This window comes from Stenella coeruleoalba, assembly GCF_951394435.1.
Source record: "Stenella coeruleoalba genome assembly, chromosome: 1".
Lineage (NCBI taxonomy): Eukaryota > Metazoa > Chordata > Mammalia > Artiodactyla > Delphinidae > Stenella > Stenella coeruleoalba.
The window spans coordinates 179,796,897-179,818,324 of record NC_137169.1 but is presented as its reverse complement, the minus strand read 5'-3'; the positions used below and the strand labels follow the sequence as shown (position 1 = coordinate 179,818,324).

The 21,428-nt window shown below is 44.9% G+C and overlaps 1 protein-coding gene across 2 annotated transcripts in view; it reads left to right on the top strand.

Annotated features, from left to right (window-relative positions):
* Positions 1-21,428, top strand: part of BRINP2 (BMP/retinoic acid inducible neural specific 2) — a 117,652-nt gene that overhangs the window by 56,089 nt on the left and 40,135 nt on the right. For both annotated transcript variants that reach the window (XM_079938272.1, XM_079938273.1), the window contains exon 2: positions 8,447-8,796. In XM_079938272.1, coding sequence (XP_079794398.1) covers positions 8,525-8,796 — 272 coding nt within the window. In that variant the 5' untranslated portion in view covers positions 8,447-8,524. The remainder of the gene's footprint in view (positions 1-8,446; positions 8,797-21,428) is intronic.

Here is a 21,428-nt window from a genome sequence, read left to right as displayed (position 1 = left end):
AGATGGAGAGAGAGAGAGAGGGATGGAGAGAGAGAGAGATGGAGAGAGAGAGAGATGGAGAGAGAGAGAGAGAGAATATTATTTTAAGCTCATTACAGGATCCTCAAGTCCTATGTTTTGTTGCTGCTCCGTGAGGGCAAGTGTTGGGTCTGTCTTGTTCATCAGATTTACCACCATCACCTGGTACAGTCCTGGTGCGTAGAAACTGCTTAATAACTGATTGACTATTCCATGGACAGAGGTGAGGGAGGGTGAGGAGACCTGAGTGATAGGTTTTGGAGTCGGAATATCCGAGTTTCATTTCTGCTTCCTTGTGGAATTGTCTCCAGCAAGTCCCTTAGCCTCTCCCAGTCTCTCCTCTTAAAGGTCTCAGATGAATGCAAGAACATTTAGTTATCATGATAGTAAATAGTAAATCATGATAGAGCTTACCTTTGTACAAATCATCCTTAACATTGTTAACCTGATTCTGTGCAGAGAGGCTATCCCTATTCCTCACCTATATTAAGTCTAGCAGTGGGGGAATGCATCCAGTGTACCTTGCTAGGTCCAGGCCAGTTCTGAGGGTGACACTGAAGGTCATATCCCAGAGCCTGGAGATGAGAGTGGCAGTCGGGGTGTGACATCTGCCCGGGTGCACACGGGGAATGATGGGCACTGCTGAAACTCTCTGAAGTGCAACGAGGAACATATTATAGGGATGAAAAGGCTGTGGTTAGGGTCTGTTGAGGCTGGCAGATCATCCCAACGAGAGAGCCGAATACAAGTCTTTCATCTGAATGGATAGCACCCCCATCTACCCTTCACCCCCAGGATGTCCTGTCATGTCTCTGGTCTCCTCTCCCTTTCTAGTCAAAACAGGAGGTTTTGTGTCCAGATGTTGTGGATGACAAGAACAAATAACACTTTCTGTGAGTTTTTACTACTGACACCCTCAGATTTATGCAAGAAAACATCTCTTCAGTAGAGTTGGCCAATTAACCACTCAAATGGCTTGAAAACTTATTTAATGTCACTGCCTAATCATCTTAATAAATGTCACTGCTCCAACAGGCAAGAACGTCTGCTTTCTCCCTCACTTGTCTTATGCTTCACTCCCTTTCTGAAACACAAAGCCTCCTCCCAAAGAAGACTCAAATCTCAGAGCCTCACCCCTCATATTTGTGCCCCTTTTATTTGCATAGAATTAAGGGATTTCTGTTTTGGGGCAGGACCATGGGGATCATCTCACCTCTTAAATCATTTTACTGATGACCAAAGGGAGGCTCCCAGGGGAAGTGACTTGTAAGTGGCAAAGCCCGCGTGTTTTTATAGCTGTAAATCATGTAAGTGGTGCAGTGAAGTGTAAATACTATAGGAGCTAGAGTAGGTAGACCCAGATCTGCCACTGACACACATGACCTTGTGCAACTCACTTATCTATTCCTAGCCTCAGTGTTCTCATCTGTTAAAAGGGGATCCTACATTTTGAGAAACAAAGATCGAGCGTCATTTTATTATCTGTGGTTCATAAGTAGTAATGACCACACAAACAGAAAATGATGTCTGCTGGTATTGATTCATGATAATGGTTAACCACATTAACAGTGTTGTTAATTATAATACTAATTTCACATCTATTTCTCCTTTTCTTCTGGCCTCTAGCAACAGCTTAGCCATAGCCTTAACTCCTCCAACATGGAGCCCCTCCCCTGCACAGTATTTTTCAAAGAGGAAACTGTACTTCTATCTCCCTTGCCAAGATTTAGTACCTGAGCAGCTGATGCCCCAGATCCTCACTGCTCCACTGACACGCCTAGCGTACATGGAGATGGAGACCAACAGGAGGACACAAAAGAGTCCCCAGAAGTCTTCAGCTGGGTGACAGTCTTGGTGGAGATGTGATTCTTATAAGCTTTCCCCTGTTGAAGACCGCGCTGCCCACTTCTCATGTGACTTAATCTACACCTGATTTTCTCAGTTGACAAAACTGGAACCCACTGAATTCATGGCTTAACGAACAGATACGAGCTAATGTACTCACCAAGGAAAAGCCATGACTTATTCTACTTGTACCTTTGGGCCAAAGCTGATTTATAATTTGTGTAGGTGTAGAACTCTGTCTTGAGTAGGGTCTAAGTAAGTGAAATTATTTGGCTTTCACAAGTAAATTTCTAATTGTTTTCCTCAAGGAGCTAGCTTAGCCATGACTTCAATACAATCACATGTAACGTAGAGATTTACTTTCACAACCAGTTGTAGGACAAAATGGATACATAGAGGCATCATGGGGAAGGCGAGAATTGTTTTAACCTGCTGAATATTAACAGTACCAGCACAAGACTCGAGAATCTAGACGGTTAAGATTTGCTTGACAGGTTGCTGTTACAAAATTTATAACAATATTGTTTGTGGAGCATAAACAGTAAATGCCCAAAAGCTATCCTCCTTGAAAAGTGTAATTTTTACGCAACTGTCAATGCAGCAATTATTTTGTGTTTTTTTTTTTTTAAAGGTGAAGGAACGTGTTCTAGGTATTTTTTTAAGGAAAATTTTGAAACCTGTTTAAAACTTTTCTTTCTTAAAAAGAGATTTTTTTTTTTTTTTTTTTTTTTTTGGTCAAAATGTTTTCAGATCCTGAGAAAAACCAATGGAACGGAAACCATATGATTCTGAGGCCAGGTTTTTTAGAGGCGCCGTCAGCACTGAATTCAGGCGTTCTTGCTGTGCTCAGCAGACCCGGCCCAGCAATCAAAACCATTTGATTCTAAAGCTGATACTTCTATAACCAGGCAGGTTCCAGCACATTGTGAACCCTGAAAAAGCATAATTACAAACAAAGAATGACAAGAAGCACACGTTGACTTAATATAGCTCGCTTCTTTCAAAGAGCACACAGCTTTTCACACACACGCTCTCACCTGTCCTTAGAAACCCGCGATTACCAGGGGAGGGGGCAGCTGCCACCCCTGTGTTACAGCACAGGCCACCAGGAGGCTCAGTGGCTGGGCCAAGGCCACACACTGTCACCGGCTCACAGTGACGCCTCTAGGAAACACATGGAATTGATTGATCACATATTTTTGAAGACTAGACTCTGTATGAGAGCTGAAGTTTTTCATATAAACAGAGACCTGGACTTTGACCTTGAAGGGTCAGGCAGGGTTGATGTTGTATGGTTCTCATGTGGAGAATAATCGCTAGTCTCCTCCAGAAATCACCAAGAACCCTCAAAGGTGTGCAGAATGGGAGCGAAGTCCTTTATGTGTCTATTATTTTTCAATTGCTGTGTAAGGAATTACCACAGACGTAGTGACATAAAGCAGTATGAATTCATCATGTCACAGTTTCTGTGGGTCAGGAGTCCAGGTACAGGTTAGCTGGGTCCTCTGCTCAGGGTCTCACAAGACTGAAATCAAGGTGTCAGTCAGGAAAGCAGCTCTCATCTGGGACTCAGAGTTCTCTTCCGGGCTCATGTGGCTGTTGGCGGAATTGGTTTTCTTTTTCTTTTTTTTTTTTAATTGGAGTTTAATTGCTTTACAATGTTGTGTTAGTTTCTGCTGTACAGTGAAGTGAATCAGCTATACGTATACATATATCCCCTCCCTCTTGGACCTCCCCCCCGCACCCCCATCCCACCTATCTAGGTCGTCACAGAGCACTGAGCTTCCTGTGCTTCATAGCTTGTTCCCACTAACTATTTTACGCATGGTAGTGAATATATGTCCATCCTAATCTCCCAACTTGTCCCACCCTTCCCTTCCCCACCATGTCCACATGTCCATTCTCTACTTCTGCATCTCTATTCCTGCCCTGGAAATAGGTTCATCTGTACCATTTTTCTAGATTCCACATATATGTGTTAATATACGATATTTGTTTTTTTCTTTCTGGCTTACTTCGCTCTGTATGACAGACTCTAGGTCCATCCACATCTCTACAAATGACCCAGTTTTGTTCCTTTTTATGGTTGAGTAATATTCCATAGACATTTCACTGAAGAAGACATAGAAATGGCCAAGAGGCATGTGAAAAGATGCTCAACATCACTAATTATTAGAAAAATACAAATCAAAACTACAATGATGGGGGCTTCCCTGGTGGCACAGTGGTTGAGAATCTGCCTGCTAATGCAGGGGACACAGGTTCGAGCCCTGGTCTGGGAGGATCCCACATGCTGTGGAGCAACTGGGCCCGTGAGCCACAGCTACTGAGCCTGCGCGTCTGGAGCCTGTGCTCCACAACAAGAGAGGCCACGATAGTGAGAGGCCTGTGCACCGCGATGAAGAGTGGCCCCCGCTTGCCGCAATTAGAGAAAGCCCTCACACAGAAATGAAGACCCAACACAGCCCCAAATAAATAAATAAATAAATAAATTTAAAAAAAAAACCTACAATGATGTATCACCTCACACTGGTCAGAATGGCCATCATCAAAAAATCTACAAACGATAAATGCTGGAGAGGGTGTGGAGAAAAGGGAACCATTTTGCACTGTTGGTGGGAATGTAAATTGATACAGCCATTGTGGAGAACAGTATGGAGGTTCCTTAAAAAACTAAAAATAGAATTACCACATGACCCAGCAATCCCACTACTGGGCATATACCCTGAGAACACCGTAATTCAAAAGGGCACAGGTACCCCAATGTTCATTGCAGCACTATTTACAAGAGCCAGGACATGGAAACAACCTAAATGTCCAACAACAGATGAATGGATAAAGAAGATGTGGTACATATATACCACAGTGGAATTTTATAGTGGAATATTACTCAGCCATAAAAAGGAATTGGTTTTCTTGGGGTGGTACAACTGTGGTTCCCATTTTCTTACTGGCTGTTGACTGGGAATTGTATTCAGTTCCTAGAGGCCACCCACAATCCCTTGCTGCATGGCCCACATAGACTGTACACAGCATGGCTGTTTGCTTTCTTCCAGGGCAGCTAGATCCTGTCTCTCTGACGCTTCACCTTCTTTCAGAGGTTCACCTGATTGGGCCAGGCCCACCCAAGATACTTTTCCTTTTGATGAACCCAAAGTCAACTGATCAGTAACCTGATCATGGAAGGAGTCTCCCATCATATTCACAGGGCCTGCCTGCACTCAAGAGGAGGAGATTATAAAGGGCACACACAGAAGGGCTCAAGAATCTTGGGGACCATTTTAGAAACCTGCATTCTGCAGTGTCCTACCTGTGTCACTGCTTGTCCACCTTACTGTGTTTGCTGCCTTGACCTGCTCTGTCAAGCAGCCCCAGTCTCCAAAATGTGCCTTTAGAAAGAGAACAATATTTTATAAGAGGAACTAATCGCTAATGGTAGGCAGTGTTTCAGACAATGTAACGAGCACTTGCTTTCATATTGTTGGTACTTAGCAGAGTGTGTGGCACTCAGGAGTCCTCAGTTTCCGTTTCTCAAGCGACGAATGCATGGATGATTAAATGAGAAATATTTTGGGCATCCTCATCAGATTACATCCCATAAAAATAAATGCCTACCCCTCCATGTGCAAGGCTGATTCCTCCTTTTAGTTTATAGCACGAATTTCCCCCCTCCCCGGTTTAAAAGTAATGCCTGCTTATTATAAAAACACTTGGAAATGTGTCTTCTTTCTAGGGTTTTATTTTTTATATTTAACTTCTTAATCCATCTGGAACTAATTTCCCAATATTATGTATAAAATAGTCTACTCCCTACCCATTTAATCTGTGATGCATACACACACACACACACACACACACACACACACACACACACAAGTTCTTATGTATAATAAGGTCTATTTCCGAGCTAGCTGTTCTATTTCATTGATCTGCCCACCCACTTTGTGTGCCAGTGTCACCTACTTACTTACTGGAATTTTATAATAGGTTTAAAGATCTGGTAGGGCAGATGTTGCCTCACTATTTGTCCTTCAGCCCCCTGTCCACCAGTTCATTAAGTGTGGGTCTATCTTGGGGCCCACTCTAGCGCCTTAGAGAGCAAAGCATTCTTTGGAAAAGTCTGGACACGGAACCAGATCTAGGTTCATATTCTACCTTTGCATCTTCCTAGCCCAGCACCTCTGAGTCTGAGGGAAATGTAAACTTGCAATAATAATGCTTATAGAAGAAACTTTCTGTGAGAATTAACTGGGGAAACTTCTAAGAATTACCCAGTGCGTAGTAGATGGTCAGTACCTACTAACCATAGTAGAGGAGTGACTCTGAAGGTCCATGCACCCATGCTTCTGTCCCTTTATCCTTACCAGCAGGCACTGCAACACTTTTGAAAGCATCTTGTACAAATGCTGAGGCTCAGATCTGTCAGACTCAGGCCAGCTTTTAGGCTGGGAGTAACCAGGATTAAGAATTGGCCCCAGCCTCTGGGCAGCCTCTTCAGGGTTTGCATTGGTCCAAGGGAAGTCGGTGGTTTTGTTAAACGGGAGCCATTCCTGAGTGATGCGGGGTCCTGGGGAATGGGAGTGAGTCAAGTGCTGAAGCCCACTTTACCTGGCCTTACAGAAGTCTGGAAGTGCCAGTGAATTGACACCCCTTGCTTCATCACAGGAAGCTCATCTCTGGACTTTGGCAGCCAGAGAAAGGCCTCAGAGCCACAGATTACACGTGTTGGGGATTGGAAGTCATTCTAGCACAGACCGAGGTGGTACTGGTGAGGGGAGATGGGTGAGACTCTGACAGCATGTGCTAGACATTGAAGATTGAAGAAATGAATTCGATTGCAAGAACCCCCGCAGTACTGAGTCAGCCAGGAGTCTTGAAGGCCAAAGTCTTACTCCCTTCCTGGCACTGTCCCTCAATTCAGAGAGGGCAGGGCAGGGCAAGAAAGCACTCATTCATTTCTTCAAGAAGCGTCTCTGAAGGCCTACTGTGTGCTCTCAGGAACTAGGGTAGGGGGATACACAGCCCTGCCCTCAGACAGCTTCCATACCACACAGTGAGGAGAAAGAGCACAACGGCCATCCTTGTGTCCACGGATCTGTTCTCTGATGATGGTGATTTCCCACTGTAACTCTATCCCTGCATGGCCTTTTGTAAAGGAACAGATCGATGTTCAAAGCAGGAAGTCCAAAGCTTGACTATTATCTAGTCAATCCTCTTTCTTTTCTCTTCTTTTTTTTAAAAATATAGTATAATCCTACATTTGTTTCTTTTTAAATTGAAGTATAGTTGATTTACAATGTTGTGTTACTTTCAGGTGTACAGCACAGTGATTCAGTTATTTATATATTAAAGTATTTTTATTTATAAAGTGTATATATGTATACTTTTTCAGATTCTTTTCCCTTATAGGTTATTACAAAGTATTGAGTACAGTTCCCTGTGCTATACAGTAAGTCCTTGTTGATTATCTGTTTTACATAGAGTAGTGTGTATATGTTAATCCCAAACTCCTAATTTATACCTCCCCTACTCCCTTTTCACAACCATAAGTTTGTTGTCTATGTCTGCAAGTCTGTTTCTGTTTTGTAAATAAATTCATTTGTATTTATTTTTTAGCTTCCACATATAAGCAATATCATATCATATTTGTCTTTCTCTGTCTGGCTTACTTCACTTTGTATGATAATCTCTAGGTCCATCCATGTTGCTGCTAATGGCATTATTTCATTCTTTTTTATGGCTGAGTAATATTCCTTTGTGTGTGTGTGTGTGTGTGTGTGTGTGTGTGTGTGTGTGTGTACCACATCTTCCTTATCCATTCATCTGTCAATGGATACTTAGGTTGCTTCCATGTCTTGGCAGTTGTAAATAGTGCTGCTATGAACATTGGAATGCATGTATCTTTTCAAATTATGGTTGTCTCTGGATATATGCCCAGGAATGGGATTGCTGGATCATATGGTAGCTCTATTTTTAGTAGTATTAGGAACCATACTGTTCTCCATTTTTATTTTCCGTAAGGGATAACTAAACTCAGAGAAGGGAAGTAATCTGCCCAAGTTCACCCAGCTTCATAACAGTGATGGGACTTCACTATTCTGCCCACAATTCACCATCAGAAAAAGGGGGCTTCTCTTTGCTTCACATCAAGCCTCTAGAGGCTGCACACAATCTATGAGGCTATTATTGAAACATAGTGAACATTTTTGAGAGAGGAAGACAAGCCGATGGTGTTGAGTCTACAAAGGAAACAAGGAAGCAACACAGTATAAAGGTTACAGTTGGACCCCCTGAGGTCAAAATTCTGGTTTCTTCACTTGAAATCTGCGTGAAATTAAGCAACTTTCCTCATATCTCTAAGCCTCATCTTCTCATCGGCAAAATGACAGTGGTGTTTCCTGTAGGATTGTTTTAAGAATTAAATGAAATATACATCAACACGTAGCTCAATGCCTAGAAGGAAGATGTGTTACTAGGATAAAGGATTTCTAGCATGGGCCCTGCCCAAGGAGATTTGATGCTCACAGGACCATGCGGTCAGACCAGGGTGTGCAACTGACATCTCCGTGTTGTACTTTTCCAGTTCCAGGAGCCCTGGTGGAGCGGCACAGAGCGGGAGAGTGTGGCGAGAGAATGAAGACACCAACCGCCTGGGAGAAGCATGAGGTGGCAGTGCGGCACTCGATTTAGAGGGCTTCGGCCGGTGGCGGCAGCCCCATGGGCAGCTCTGCTGGCACTGGCCCTCCCCGGTTGGGTGCTGGCTGTCTCGGCCACGGCGGCCGCTGCGGTCCCCGAGCATCATGCCTCCGCGGCCGGCCAGCCGCCCCTGGACTGGCTGCTCACAGATCGGGGCCCATTTCACCGCACGCAGGAGTACACCGACTTCGTGGAGCGCTACCGCCAGGGTTTTACCACCAGATACAGGATCTACAGGTGAGTGGGGCGTCCCACTGAAGCCAGCCTGGGTCTGTGCAGGGCGCCAAGCCAGCTGGCAGGCCGCAGACTGCACTAGGGGGGAGCTGGAGGACCAGCAGGCAGGGAGAACAAGCTTGCCATGTTGGTTTTTAAAAAAAGAAGAAAACACATACAAGCTGGAAAACCTGCTGATGCCTCCTGGGGAACTTAGCAAAAGGGTTTCTATTTATAGGTTGTGCTGCTTATAAATTGAGGACAAATCAGGCGGCTTGGATTCAGCATGCGGCCTGAGCTGCTGCAGGAGGTCAGAGTGGAAGGCTGGGGCCGGGTTTTAAATAATGGGTGAGATACTTTTATGAGTTGTAATTAACTCGATATGCAAATGAAGGAAGGGCAGCTCCATTTCCTGCCTTAGAGGTGGGAGGAGCCCCGCAGGGGCAGGGATGGGCCTGCCCTCACCCTTTGTCAACACCACAGCCTCAGTTGGCCTTGTGCAAAGAAATGGGCTGCATCGTCCCTTCCCCTCGGCCTGTCCTCAGGAGCATCAGAGCTGAAAGTAAAACATGTGACCTGTCTGACCCATCTGACAAGGGATGAACCAGGTACAAATTCCTGGCTGCTGGACCAACACTTAAGAAGCACAAGGCTCGTCAAAATCCTCACCTCAGGTGACCCAGAGACCCTCAGGGCTCCCTTGAGTACATTCCTGAATTCAACTTTCCCCTTCATCCCTCTTCTCAGTCCCTGCCTTAGTGTCACCCCCTTTTCCTCCTCACCGTGACCACAGTCTTCAGACAAACCTGGGAACTTTGCTAGAATTTTTTTCTTTTATTAGAGATATTTATTTTCCGATTACAGATTCATTTCTAATGAGAGAGAGAGAGAGGGAAAGAATGAAAAAGCACAAAGAGAAACAACCAGAAAATCACCTATTCTTTTGCCATCTAGAGGTTGCTCTTGGTAACCTTGGGCACGTGCATTTCTAGTCATGTGAACATACTAAAGGTTTTGGCCCTCTTGCTGGATCTAGCCCTTTACATGCCTTATGTACATGAACTCATTTAATCCTTCTAATAGCCTTCTTTTGGAAGAGCAGTTATTCTCCCCTTTTTACACATGAGGAAATTGAGGTCCAGAGAAGTTAAGGAACTTGCCGAGGGGCACACAGCTAGTAAATGGTGAAGCTAGGATTAGCTCGTAGTAGTCAGACTCTAAAGACTGGGTTCTTAAATTATATTTAAAGAAACTATATTTTTCTGTTTCTAAGAGGCTTTTGATTTTCTTCTGCAACACCACTCAGTCTGTTTAGGTTAGTACGGAGTCTTAGAAATAAGGTTTTAAGGTATTGAGCACTGGGAGAGTCCCAAATGGTAAGTGCAGCCATTTACAGGGGACATTTTCCTGGTACACGATTCCCACATTGCAGATGCAGACAACGAGAAAGATGAGGTATTTGAGGGGCTGGTGCTTCCTGGGTGCAGACGTCCGTAGAAACAAAAGCCATTTCTCTTCCAGTCTGGTATTAGAAGGGATTGCAGTTCATACTCTCCGGTTCAGCGGCTCTGATTCTTGCCATCCTCCAAAGACTGTAGTGTAAATTCACACAGGGCCACTGAGGCAGAGAGCGGCCAGCTTGGGCTGGGAGTGGCTGAGCTAACACCTGCTCCGGTAAAAGAGGTTAACTTGACTCTCAGTAAATATATAAGAAATTAGACCTGTGTCCCCCACGAATTTTCTATAAGGTAAATTCAGGGCGATGCTTCTCTTTATCAAAGAATTTATTTTTCCATCTCTCAAAAAAAAAAAAAGAAAAAAAGGGAAAAGAGAAAATCCACCCTAGAATGTATTTAAGCAGCAAATCCCTCTAGTTCTGGAAAACAAGATTTAATTCACCTCAAACTTTTCTGTTTATCCCAAATCTTTCAAAAGCACTGTTATCACCAAAAAAATTTTTTGAAGTATGTTGGAACTGAAATGTCAGGCTGGGAATCCTAATACCACCATTCACTTCAAAGGGCTATAGGAACTAGAAGCAATAAAGCACCAGTTTCCTTCACCCCTCCACAGGTTTTTCTTGTCATCAGGCCCCGGCCCCAAGGCTGGCGACCACTGAATGCCATAGCAGCAGCTCAGAGCCGGCCACGGGGAATGTCTGGAATCACTTCTGCACCATCAACCGTTCTATCAGTCCGTAATGTTTTTTGTTTTTTGTTTTTTTTTGCGGTACGCGGGCCTCTCACTGCCGTGGCCTCTCCCGTTGCGGAGCACAGGCTCTGGACGCGCAGGCTCAGCGGCCATGGCTCACGGGCCCAGCCGCCCCGCGGCATGTGGGATCTTCCCGGACCGGGGCACGAACCCGTGTCCCCTGCATCGGCAGGCGGACTCCCAACCACTGTGCCACCAGGGAAGCCCCGTAATGGTTTTTTGATCATTTAATGTGACAGGCTCTTACACTGTGCCATTCTGTTTCTCTGGGGTCAGTTATTGCACATGAACCTGTACTTGGGGAAACAGTAACCAGTCATTCTCACAGGAATGCAGCATTGCGATTTGCGACCCCATGGCGGGGCAATGGGAGAATGGTCACACACGGCTGCTCCAGGAGCATTCTGGGAGTCCTGCCTTTAATTATTAAGCAACATGGTGGATCCATGGGTACTTGTTGTAGGGCTCTATATTATCCCCAAGGGAGCTCACTCTTATCCCTTTCCCTTTTGTCTCTAGTGGTAATTCCTTCTAGCAACTTCAAGACCTTGTTTACTGTGACTAGAGCAGGTCACAGAAAACTGGTCTAGTCATCCCTAATAACTAGAAGGGCATTTTTTTCCAGAAGGGCAGGGGGAGAAAGAGCTTACAGAGAATATCAGAAATGCTCTGTGGTGAAATACTGGGTCTCGAACAGGATTAGTCTTTTATTCAATTCTTTTAGAAAGCTTTTGGTACATGGAGATCATATGGTATCCATATGTGCTTTCCATGTAAGAAGGGAGGTGAGCTGTGGTGGGGGAAGAATAAGACTTTCCAATGGGGCTAGAATATTCGGTACAGAATTACATGAAGCTCTCTTACACAGCAGAACAGAGATCCTTCTTCTCTTCTGTGTGTGGACATATTATAGCAATTACACAACCAGGTTCTAACATTAAGCTCTGAACCCCACCTATTCTTATATGGAAATCAGAATGTGCTCTCTGTTGGAGTAGATGACTGGTTGGTCTAGAATAGCTCTGGTTTCTCTAACCATGGGTCCCCAGAGATGGTTGCTCTCTCCATAAGTTTGTATTCTCGTAGGCATAGATGCTCAGAGTGAAGGTTCTGGAGCCAGAGGACCTGGACCCTAATCCTGGGGCTGCAGCTTACTAGCTGTATGATGTTGGCTTAATTATTAAATTTCTTTGTTCCCCAGTTTCCTTATTTGTAAAATTAGGACAATAATAGTGCCCACCTAATGGATTTATGTGAAAATTAAATGAGTGAATTGATGTAAAACACTTAGAACGGTGCTTAATAAATATTACCTATTATTAGAGTATCCTCAACAAATAGTAACCAGTGCAAAAATTATAATGAGATGACAGCCATGGGTACCATCTTCATGATGACATCTGATAATGACAGCATTTGACAACGTACATTAGAAGGAGAAAAAAAAATTGTTCTCTTGCTTTTTAAAAGCATATTAACCTTAATTCCTCAATCTCTCTCTCTGCTGGGAGAGGAACTCAACTGGAGAATGAATGCATGTTTTCTGGGGCACACTCTTCCTGGTCTTATGGACCGCCGGAAAGAGCTGGATCATTTCCAGCATGTTTTAGAGTCGCCACAGGGAATGATCTTTCTCCTATAAAGTCGGGGGTTGCCAACTGAGCAGACCTTTCTTAAGATGTCCTACAGAAGCTGGGCGCTGGTCACTGCCAGCTGCCTGGTCCCAGGGGTAACTTGAACAATCTCAGGATGGCACCATTACGAGAAGAGAGACAATATATACATTCTTGTTAAAACTTCCTGAATAACAGGATGGCCTTGGCCATCTCACCCAGTTTTGGGCAGGCTTTTAAATTCCATTAGCTGACCTCTCAGCATATTCTCAAGCCCTATCAGACCAAGATCTGAGCAATCAGTCCACTTCTCAGACACTGTCTCTTACTAGGCTAGTGGTAAGAGCTGGAAGAGCAGAGATCCTGTCTCGGATTCCATTTGTGACCCCCAACTGCTTGCCTTTGCCCCACTCTATAGCCCCCAGTACAATAAACCCTTATAAGTGATCAACCTCTCCCAGCAGCCCTGTGAGGCAGATGGGGGTTTTTAGGGTTCAGGGCAGTGAGATGGACTTGTTCAAGGTCAGAGAGGTAGCCAGTCACAGCCAGAAATAGCACTCAGAGCTCCTGACTTGAAGCCTCCTGCTCATTACCTAGACCACGCTTCCCTTTGACTGGTAAGTGCATCTTCATCACAACACGCAACCTAATCAGGCACCTCAATTGAGCTGATGCAAATGTAAATATGGTTTCTCAAAACGCTCTAGCAGTAATGTTCCATTCTCTCTTTGCTACAAATCAAAGTAATGAGCAGTCTTTTTTTAAAAAATTTCTTTTTGTATTAAAGCTTTAATAGAGAGATAATCGTGGGATTGGAAAAAATCCAAGTCACTATGATGAAACACTTAAAACTCGGAAAGAATAAATTAAAATTAAGAGATAAAGTTAGAGATCGTATAGAACAATGAGTATAATATGGTGGTTGGGAGAAAAGCAAGGCCAGGTATAATTCCAGATTATTGACCTTAGTCACTAATACCTCCATTTCTATCATCTGCCTCTCTTTTAGAAAAGAAGGGTCTAGGGATATGTTTAGAAGCCTTTTAGGAGGAAAAAAACAAACCAAAAAAATAAGTAGCTATCTTCATATTATATGAGATCATATTCTGATCATGATTTTCTGATCATATTCTGGGCAAAGTTTGAAAATTTTGAGAACCAAAGTAGAACATAGCTTAAAACCAAGAGGTTGGAGTGGTACCCAAAGGTAGGCAATGTTGAAGCAGGAATGTGTTTTAGCAGGTGCATCTGGAAACATACAATAGGGCAGGCTGGGGTAGAATCAGATGACGTGCTGAATGAGGGCAGTTAAGGCAAAAGAACCTTTCTACAGGCACCAGAGCAATCACCCTAAGAAAAGATAATCTGTTTATAATTCATCAGGATGAAAAATAAGGTTTGGCAATAGCTTACATGTGAAAGAAGTGAGAAACGGGCAAAACCGAATGATTTATCCATACTGCTCCAGGTGTGGTCTGTGGACCGGCAGCATTGGCATTACATGAGAGCTTGTAAAAAATGACAGAACCTCAAGTCTCACCCTGACCTACAAAATCAGAATCTGCATTTTTTTTTTTTTTTTTTGCGGTATACGGGCCTCTCACTGTTGTGTCCTCTCCCGTTGCGGAGCACAGGCTCCGGACGTGCAGGCTCAGCAGCCATGGCTCACGGACCCAGCTGCTCTGCGGCATGTGGGATCTTCCCGGACCGGGGCACGAACCCGCGTCCCCTGCATCGGCAGGCGGACTCCCAACGACTGCGCCACCAGGGAAGCCCCAGAATCTGCATTTTAACAGGAGCCCCACATGAACAGTATGACATTAAAGCTTGATTATACTAAGTGCTTGGGAGGTGGAAGGACAGCAGGAATAACCAGGGTGGGGAAGGACGGAAGGCTTAATGGTAAGGCAGCATCCCCCATGATGCACTTGAGGTCGTGAGAATATTTACAGAAGATGTTACAAATGAAATAGAACAGTAGTCATGGGAAGTTAAATTTAGGAATTATTAGTGCCAAGGCACATGAACTCGTAAGGTCCAGCATCTGGGAGAAAAGTTTAAAAGCAGAAAAGGCTGGAGGGCCTAGAACCAGCCTATGCGTGCCTCCTGGGAGATGGAGAGGTGAGGAGGCAGAGAGCAGCTGTGGAAGCAATCACAGAAGGAACCCCAGAGCTGATTTATCATCTGGCCCATGTCTCGGGGACTAACAAATACTGATTTGAATGAACAGTGAACCCTGGGAGAGGCACCGTCTCCAATTAAGAGATCACAATCCACATAAATAAACGGCAACCAAAGGCAACCTCAGTCTGTCTGGGTAAATCCCAGTGATTTCCTAGGTGTTCCTTACAGCTACGGAGGTACAGAAAGGTTGTGTTATCACACAGCTGCAGGGCACCACAAGGGAAGCTGTGATTCTCGGGTGGATGGGACAGGCAGGGGAGAAGGTGAGCTCGGCTGGAGAAACGACCATCACCCAAGCAAACTGGGTGATCTCTGGCCTTCTCACTGGGTTTATATTTTGACAAGGGAGTTTGTTGGAATAGAAGGCGAGAAAGGAACGGTACACAAACTAGAGCAAAACAAATCAGAGTGAAATCAGAGGCAATGCGGAGTGATGAGCCTGTAGTCTGGTCCCAGGTACTAGTTCTCAGTCCACAGAGGTAAGGAGGTGGGAGAGGGACAGAACCAAACGTCTAGAGTTTGCTTTCCTCAAGAGTTCAGTGCTGGCTAAATGTATAGCCGAATATCTGACATAAACGATCTAATCTAGGCTGTAGACCCAGCAGAAGGCCTTCACTCAAGGCATTTTATTCCAGAAGTGTCTGGATGATGGGCCCTTGGATTGGGCCTTGCAGATACTCATCCTTGTGCAGCATCCTGTCTGCGTCTTAACATGGAAACATCCGCACCAGTGCCGCTGACCTGTGCGAATGAGGAAGTGTGCGGCTCACTTCGAGGAAGGAGAAAGAGCACATAAACATACAATGAACGATTCAAGAGCGTAAGAAGAGCAATACTCATTCAGTCCATTGTATTGAAGGCCGACTCTGTGCTTCTGCTTCTACAAGATTCTGCTAACGAACCGTGAATGGGGAGGACACAGTTCTTGATCTGGTGGAACTCACAGACAAGTCCATTTGGAGAAAGGGCGAGGTCACTCTGCACAGAAAGGTCAAGGAAGGCCAGAATGAAAGGGGATGCATCGGCCAGACTCTGATGTGGCTGAGTGGGAGATATCCAAGTGGAGAGCTTGGGGAACGGTGCTGTGGACACAGGAGCAGTATAACCCAAGTGGTGGGAGTGCCAGGTGTGCTTTAGAAACGGAGCAGCCAGTCCCATGCATCCAGTGTAAATGCCAAGAAGCATGTGAATGTCCCTCCTCCACCTGCTCTGCCCCACTGTGTTGTTTCTGCCATATCTTCTCACTCCAAAACGCCAAAAGGGTCTCCTAGATGCCGATTTCTTCCAAGGTGCAATTTTAAAAGCCTGTCACCCGGAGGGCATGTCATTTTCCTGTACTGGCAGTGAGTAAAATGAAGTAAAAGTAATTGCATATCTGGAGAAGGTAGGACCAAAGGCAATTCCTTGCATTTCTACCTTGGAAACATGGAGTGTGAATATGCACCTGGTGAGAAAATGGTAAGCAGTGCTTTGAGGTCTTACAAAGCCACTAGTTCAACTGAAAATCCAGCATCACTTAGGCTTAAAAAATTGAATTTAGAGTAAGCTTCCCACACCATGTGTTTGCTTTCTTGGTCCTCTCGCAAGTATTTCTGGAGCATCTGCTTTGTGCAAAGCATCATTCTGGGCACTGTTGAAGGCTACAAAAGATAGAGAAAACAAGGTTCTACTGATTTCCAGGAGTTTAGCTGTCCAGTGTGAGTGACAGCACGCATAAGCGGAAGAAACACATTGGAATGTAGCATCTCAGGCTCTGGGAGAAGAAGATATCTAGCACATTCTCAGTGATGGATGGAGAGATTTGGTCCACGGATGCCATATCAGAATGAATTCTCAGGATGTCAGTCCCACGTTCCCCCAGGACAAAAGGACTCTCGCCCCAAATTTTCCTGTGTGTTCTAGGACTCTTTCCATGTCATCCACCTGGCTTGGAATAGGATTGCAAAGATGGTCTGTGAAGAGAAAATGTAAAAATAAAAACATGCAGGAAAAGCAGGGAAAATCCAGGAAGGCCAAGGGGAGAAAGCTAGTTCAGTTTTGTTTTCAGATGAGATTTAGTAGAGAGATCTTGAGTCTGTCAGGCAGAGAAAAAGAGGATTAATTTTTGCTTTGAGAAATAATTAATTTTATTCATGAATGAATTGCTACTTAGAGACATGTATATGTAGAAAGGAGTGAGGTAGGCTTCATCTAGAAACCGTCGCGACACAGATGCAGGCAGAAAGGGACACTGGCTAGCCGCGTGGTCTTTTCATTTTTTTTCTCAAGAGAACAGCTTCTTCTGGGTCAGGGATTCTCAATTTTTTTTCTCTATTCAGCTTCTGCCACATTTATCCCACCTCAGGGCTTTCCACATCTCCCACAAGAAAATTATTTCAGTCCCCATTGCTTAGAACAGTGAGTGGCATGTGGTGGGACATTTATTCAGTCAGCATACGTTTATTATCTCTGTGTGCTGGCCACTCCCCAAGTGCTGGGGACACAGCTGTGAATGCGACACGGCCCAGGCCTCAGGGAGCTCTGCCCTCAAGGAAGACAGACCCCCGGGAGCAAGTGGTTGGAAGTGGGCTGAGGTCTGTGCAGCAGACCGAAGCGCTCGGTGTGAGTTTGGTTCCCGTGCCAAGCATCCATCTTCGACTCCAGGATTAGAAGCAGGTGAGTGTGCTCGCAAAGCTGTGCAAAGCAAGTGGAACAGATTTATGACCGTAGAGCTGGGCTGGAGATGACGATTTGGACCTGAGTCTGAGACGAAGATTTCTATCCCCACAATCTATCCCTGACTCAGATGAAAGACAACTGGAGCCTTCTGGTCTTTCGGACTGATTTGCCCAATCCTCTATGAAGCAACTGAAAAAGGCATCACTGGATCCTGTGGATGGGCTGGGCAGGTGACCTCAAATGGAGCTCCACGCACTGAGCAGGAGGAAACCCTCAGAGGGCCTGTTGACTGGAGGGCGTGGATGTCCGAGAGACAAAAGCTTTTTGTGAGCAGGGATCTCAAGGCATTGACTGCACAGTATTGAAGTGTGGACCACAGGGCAGCAGGCTCTCACCAATTTCCCCAGTTTCTTTATGGGAGCAAGGGGGCAAGGAAAACAGACTGTTTGGGGAGGGCAAATGCATAACTTAGAAGAAAGCAAAGCATCCCTCTATGTTGTGACATATTAATAACAATAATAAATAATAGTGACTATACATATGGAGTATTCACAATATACCCAACATCTTACTAAGTGCATAATTATATGATACATATATGCTAAAATTATTATGAGAAGTGTACAAGGGAGATGCTCTTTGTATACATGTTGTACAGATGAAGACACTGAGTTTTAGAGGGTGTCGCACAACTGGTAAGAGGAAGAGCCAGCACTCAACCCATACAATAGCAGATTTGACCATTAAATCATTATTATTGAATCAAATACATAATCTGAGCCTGGGATTCTTTTTTTTTTTTTTGCGCTATGCGGGCCTCTCACTGTTGTGACTTCTCCCGTTGCGGAGCACAGGCTCCGGACGCGCAGGTTCAGCGGCCATGGCTCACGGGCCTAGCCGCTCAGCGGCATGTGGGATCTTCCCGGACCGGGGCACGAACCCGTGTCCCCTGCATCGGCAGGCGGACTCTCAACCACTGCGCCACCAGGGAAGCCCCTGAGCCTGGGATTCTTAATGCTCCAAGAGAAATGGTGCCTCTGCTTGTAACCACCTGTGCTCTGTGCCTCTCCTACTCTTCCTTCTGGCATTCTAGCAGACCTTTGGGATGGAGAAGATGGGTCTCAGGGCTAGAAGGTGTCTCATCCCACTCAAAGACCCTGTAGTTCTCTGTTTCCACCAGAGTTCTCCATCTGCACTTGGGCTCTGGGGAACCCTTTGTGGGAAGAAGCTACAGATGAACCTTCCTGAAGCAGGTCACCCGCAGAGAATTTTGTGTGTGTTGGCTTTGCACTGCCAGTGTATTTCTATAAAGGTGCAGTGTAAATCGAATTTCTGTAAATCAAATCCTCTGCTCGAGGGACACTTGATGCCATCTCCAAAATTCAGTATCTTATTTTTTTGCCTGGCAATGGCTTATAAAAATTCAGTGCTAAGTCAATCTCTAGCCCCTGTCTTGAGGATCAGGTAGCTACTGATTTATAAAACACAGACATCCACTTGGAAATATCTTCTATTTCAAGAAATATTTTAATCCAACAAGAAGAAACCTTTGGTGATGCAAATAACCTCTGCTTATTGGGCTACTTTGCAAATTTGGAGTTTCATATAACGACAAGATTGGTACGTGCTCTGGGTCACTCCTACTTACCCTTTGCATCCTCAGCACATCATGGAATCAGATGAAGCAGTGAAAGAGACCTAGAGGCTGGGACTTCCAAGTCAGCTTTAGGATTTGTAGGTATAGGGTGGGCAGATGAGGGCTGCTGTACTCGGGCCATGGCTTAGAGAGGGTGCAAGGATCTGCCACAGCTCCCTCTGCCTGCTGTGTTTTCCCCTCTGCACCTGTTCAGTGCTCCCTGGTTCTGCCACCACACCAGGCTCTCCCCTGAGCCCAGAAATGTGCCTCTTTCTCCCTCTCCCTGCAAAGAACAAGCAAGCTCTGGACGTCAGAATGAGTCAGAATGAACAAGAAGTCTCACTGGCCAGGCAGGAGGCCCTGGTGGGAGAAAAATGAGGTAGCTGGATTGAGCACTGCCCCAAGCCCTTCATTACTAGCCTTGGTGCCTGGGAGAATTCTCATTTTCCTTGTGTGCTGGGAGAGTCTGTGTCTCATCTGGGGACATGCTGGTGATGGAGGAGGAAGAGGAAGGAAGACTCTTTGGGGAGCGAGTTCTCCTGGATCCACAGAGGCATGTAAACACCTAATGATCCCTCGACAGGGGTCACATAGTTGGTTTACTAGTAACAGAGGTAAACTTCAGCGCAGTGAGCCAGGCTTTGCTTAGCTGCGTTCTGTTTAGGTTCTAAAGTGTGAGTCTGATGAAGACCACGTGGAGAGGAGGGGAGGCTAAGCAAGTCCTTGAATGCCAGCCTCGGCCGTCTGGAAATTCATGCTCAGGTGGGACTTGATAGAAGAGATGTGGCTCTAGAGGTTGATAATACCTGATAATACATTCTTTTACCTTCTGTTACCACTAAGTAGGGCAATGTCCATTCTGGTGCCTGTAGGCCAGGAGACTAAATCAGAGAACACCAGATTTAGTGGTTGGCCTGGAATAAGAGGCCAGAGCTGCAAAAACAGTGTCTGAGGATGCAGGGAAGCCTGGGGACATGGGGTGGCACAACAGCCCCAAGGTGCTCGGATCTGTGAATTAGAAGGAAACTTTATTTTTTTATGAATTTATTTATTTTTGGCTGCGTTGGGTCTTTGTTGCTGCATGCAGGCTTTTCTCTAGTTGCAGCGAGCGGGGGCTACTCTTCGTTGTGGAGCGTGGGCTTCTCATTGTGGTGGCTTCTCGTTGTGGAGCACGGACTCTAGGCACATGGGCTTCAGTAGTTGTGGCTCACGGGCTCTAGAGTACAGGCTCAGTAGTTGTGGCACACGGGCTTAGTTGCTCCGCAGCATGTGGGATCTTCCCGGACCAGGGCTGAAACCCGTGTCCCCTGCATTGGCAGGCGGACTCCCAACCACTGCGCCACCAGGGAAACCCTTATTTTTATTTTTTATTGAAGTATAGTTCATTATATTATAGTTCTCTCTCTCTCTCTCTCTATATATATATATATATATATTCTTTTTCAGATTCTTTCACATATGGCTTATTACAAGATATTTAATATAGTTCCCTGTGCTATATAGTAGCTCCTTGTTGTTTATGTATTTTATATATAGTAGTATATATATGTTAATTCCAGACTCCTAATTTATACCTTCCGCCCACCTTTCCCCTTTGGTAAACATATGTTTTCTATTTCTGCGAGTCTGTTTCTGTTGTGTATATAAGTTCATTTGTATCATTTTTTAGATTCTACATAGAAGTGATATAATATGATATTTGTCTCTCTCTGTCTGACTTACTTCACTTAGTATGATAATCTCTAGGTCCATCCAGGTTGCTGCAAATGGCATTATTTCATTCTTTTTTATGGCTGAGTAATATTCCATTGTGTGTGTGTGTGTGTGTGTGTGTGTGTGTGTGTGTATATATATATATATATATACCACATCTTTTTTATCCATTCATCAGTCGATGGACACTTAGGTTGCTTCCATATCTTGGCTATTGTAAATAGTGCTGCTATGAACATTGGGGTGCATGTATCTTTTTGAATTAGAGTTTCTCTGGAGATATGCCCAGTAATGGGATTGCTGGATCATATGGCAGTTCTGATTTGAGTTTTTTAAGGAGCCTCTATACTGTTTTCCATAGTGGCTGCACCAATTTACATTCCCACCAACAGCACAGAAGGGTTCCAGAAGGAAACTTTAAAATCATTTATTTTCTACCCATGGCAGACAACCACTCTACAGATCCCCAAGAAGGTGCCTCGGCTTGGGCAGGTCCAGTCCTGCGTGTTCTCTGAAGCCAACTTCCACTCAGCAGCCCAAAACACTCTACAGATCTTTATGAAATTGAATCTCAGTATTTCCTTCCGTAATTCCACTTATCGGTCCTCACTCTGCTTCCTCCTGTTTCTCTAGAATAAGTG